The following is a 3,583-nucleotide window of genomic DNA, read 5'->3' as shown; positions in this document are numbered from 1 at the left end:
TGTTTTTCAGTTATGCAGTTAAGGTTAGCCCAGCAGCGGAGTAGCATACCTTTTAGCGGCAGGTGTTGGCTGCTTGTCAGTAATTGAAGACGGAGGGATGGTCGTCTTTAGCAGGGTGAGATGTCGAGTACAGCAGGTTATGGTTACCTGTTGACAGCCGTACTTTGAGGAGGATTAATTCAGTCAAATCCCCGAGGATGTGGTTTGGTGGTTTAACCGTGATCACCATTACAGAGGAGACATTCTTCTGTGGCAACTATGCAGTAGTCGCATCGACTACGATGGCCGGTCGTCAAGTATTTGCAGATGTTCCAGTTTGCCTTCCTGTGTAGGAGTACGACGATGGTCATCCTCGAGGACCTTTGACTGAGGTTTCGATATCTTTTATTTATGATTGTTTCTATTTTATGGTATTTTTTTGACGGAAATTTTTTATTTTTCTTGATCATTCAATTACTTAAGTAGTTATTTCAGTTTTTTTGATTGAGCAGTGTATGGCTCATGTCTCGTGCTTCTGTTTGGAGGGTAAAGTGTATGACCCTGTTAAATCTAATTCTGTTTTATTTATGGATGGCATTAAGGAAGTGTATACCCTGATAATTGGTTTATTACCTCGTTTTCATTTGATTCATTGTTTAGCATGCATTGTTTATGGTGGTATAGGACAAAGCAAATGTATGGTCCTGATGGTGCATTGTTGAGTTAATTATGATAGTCATTTGTTTATTTGTTTGGGATGTGTTGTTTATGGTTGTGTAGGACAAGTGTATGTCCTGTTGTAATCATTTTGTAAAGTTATTTATCATGTCAATTTTTATTACTGATTTGAGTCGCTGCTGTACTTTTGATTTGGTAATATATTTTTTTTCTTTTTTTATAGAATCTGAGAACTGTAAAGGACGGTTCATCACTATACTATATAATATATATATATATATATATATATATATATATATATAGATATATATATATATATATATATATATATATATATATATGTGTGTGTGTGTGTGTGTGTGTGTGTGTGTGTGTGTGTGTGTGTGTGTGTTACGGCCATTTTGCAAAAACTGGTCATTTTACAAAATTTGCCGCCATTATGCAAAAGGACCAAATTCGACCAAGATTTTGGTCAGTTACAAATAAAGAGTATTATTGCTGGTCCGTTTACAAAATCTCCCATACAGCAAGCAGCCAGATGGAAAAAAAGCTTGTAATGGGAGCTGACTGGTGAGACTGTTGTCAGTAAGGCACTGCTGAGAGCCAGGAGAAGACGGCCAACGTAATACTTGGTGTGCATTTTATTATACTCTGGAAATTTGTACAATGGAAAATCGAAAAACTGATTTTTATTCAAAGCTGGTCACGACTGAGGAAAAGAAAGCATCAAATGCTTCGGTTTGTTGTACAGAAGTGAATACGAACAAATTATGAATCGCTTGGATGAACTTAAACGCTTCTAACATTAAAAAGACTCAGAAGACTATCGTTTGTTTACGAAAGTATGAAATCCTCGAGGTCACAGTTGAAGGTATCACCGTTAAGAAATTGCAGAAAAAAGGGAACTCGTCTTAGATTCGTATGTGCTGAAGATGTGTTCGATGTGATCGATGCTATTCATCGTGCAAGGGACATGTAGGTAGAACTATTGTCTTTAGGGGAACAAGTAAAAAAATTATGCCAATATTTTCAAAGGTCCCAAATTGAGTTATATTTACAGTTCTGTGAGGAGTGTCATCTGAAAAAAGCACTGTATGTAAGTCTGTGACTGTGAAGCCAATTGTATCCAACAGCATGAACTCACGAGCTCAGGTTAATAAACAAGCACTGGTTAAGGCCGTTGATAGTAATTTCATTATTGTCATGGCTTGTTGTCATATAGGAGTCTTTAATACCCTTGCATTTGTTCACGATTTTTTTGTTCTGTCTATTTGTAGGTCGACTTGATCGATATACAGAGCCAGCCAGATGGAAAACATCGTTTCATTCTGAACTATCAGGATCACTTGAAGAAGATGGTGTGTCTTCGGGCTCTACAGACGAAAACTGCTGAAGAGGTTGCTTTCCACCTCGTTGATATATTCTGTGACAAAGGAGCCCCCCATATACTGCAGTCTGACAATGAAAGAGAATTCTCAAATAAGGTATAGAATAAATGATTTCTGTAAATCACTCTCTCTCTCTCTCTCTCTCTCACTCTCTCTCTCTCTCTCTCCTTCTCCTCTTCTCTCTCGTTCATCTCTCTCTCTCTCCAAAACTCACAACATAGCAACATTGGGGTTAATGAACCACCCTGTATATGACAAAACCTGATATTCTCTTTTTAATTTTCAGCTTGTCAAGGAAGTTCTGATGATGTGGCGAGAGCGCAAGATGGTTCATGGCAAATCACGACATTCCCAATCGCAGGGCTCGGTGGAACGTGCCAACAGGGATATTGAAGCAAGTCTCGCATGTTGGATGAAGGACAACAACTTTACGCAATGGTCACAGGGACTGCGCTTTGTCCAGTGGAAGAAAAATACCCGCTTTCACTCCGGAATTGGAAGGACACCATATGAGGCCATGTATGGACAGAAGGCTCGTCTTGGTGTTGACGCAACTTTTGTACCAGAGGAAGTCCTGGACAGTATGCAGACGGAGGAGCAGCTTGCAGAGGCACTAGGTGTTGTTAATGAGCTCACAGACATAGAGGAGGAAGAGACAGGTGTTGAAGAGCAAGAAGAACCATCCGCTGTCATTAACTGAATCTCCTGTGGTAAAAGATATTTTGGTTCAAATGTGTGCAAGGTGTGTGAAAACCCATGTCACTCTTATACTCCGTGTTCTATGATGAATAACGTAGAACAACAGAAACAAGCCCAAAAAATGATCGCTAATTCTGTGAGGAGATTTCAACCAGCCAAAGTAGGGGACACTGTGATGGTTCCTGTTCCATTAGTTGACCGCGGACGTGCAGAGTTTCCTAATGTGAAAGGCATTGGACAATGGCACATATAAGCTTGGTACAAAACACGGCCTGCTTAAACAGGTGTACACTCGCAAACAATTTACTCCATGTCTAGAAAAATTCCTTTTGCTAGATGATGATGTACAGGAGCAGGGAGTAAGCCTGCAGGAAGTAGCCATTGCAGAATCAATGGGACAAGGTCAGGGATTCGCTAAATGCTCTTGCACTAAGTCATGTATGACCAGACGCTGCAAGTGCTTAAAAACTCTGTTTTAGGCAACAGCAGATGCAAATGCAGTGCCTCTTGCTCTAACAAGGTCGACACACAAATACATTAAACTTTGATGTATTTTGTAATCTATTTTCTTTAATGTAATGTACATACACTTATGTTTATCATTTACTTTCTTTCAACTAGTTACTTGCTAAAACTTTATACGTTTTGATGTATTTGAAAGTTGTATTATCTGAAAATGAATAAAATTAGTTATGTTCATTACGTTTTATCATTCCCTCGCTTTTTTTTCCATCTGGCTGGTATGGACATTTAGTGAACTGACCAACGATAATTTGGAAACTGACCAAAATCTTGGTCGTTTTGCAAAATGTTAAGAAATTTAGGTCATTTTGCAATCT

General features: G+C 38.9%; 1 protein-coding gene across 1 annotated transcript; it reads left to right on the top strand.

Annotated features, from left to right (window-relative positions):
* Window positions 1-197: 197 nt before the first annotated feature.
* LOC135224822 (KRAB-A domain-containing protein 2-like) lies at window positions 198-2,745 on the top strand. Its single transcript, XM_064264145.1, has 3 exons — window positions 198-296; window positions 1,935-2,141; window positions 2,332-2,745. The coding sequence occupies exons 1-3, from the start codon at window positions 198-200 to the stop codon at window positions 2,743-2,745; spliced, it is 720 nt and encodes a 239-aa protein (XP_064120215.1).
* Window positions 2,746-3,583: the final 838 nt, after the last annotated feature.

This window comes from Macrobrachium nipponense, chromosome 12, assembly GCF_015104395.2.
Source record: "Macrobrachium nipponense isolate FS-2020 chromosome 12, ASM1510439v2, whole genome shotgun sequence".
In the NCBI taxonomy this organism is placed as follows: domain Eukaryota; kingdom Metazoa; phylum Arthropoda; class Malacostraca; order Decapoda; family Palaemonidae; genus Macrobrachium; species Macrobrachium nipponense.
Note: the sequence above shows the minus strand (reverse complement) of the source record. Positions and strands in the feature narration are given on the sequence as shown.

Coding starts and splice junctions, on each gene's coding strand:
- LOC135224822 (XM_064264145.1), top strand. CDS start 198: ATGTGGTTTGGTGGTTTAACCGTGATCACCATTACAGAGGAGACATTC. Junction 297..1,934: donor CTACGATGGCCGGTCGTCAA/GTATTTGCAGAT, acceptor GTCTATTTGTAG/GTCGACTTGATCGATATACA. Junction 2,142..2,331: donor AAAGAGAATTCTCAAATAAG/GTATAGAATAAA, acceptor TTTAATTTTCAG/CTTGTCAAGGAAGTTCTGAT.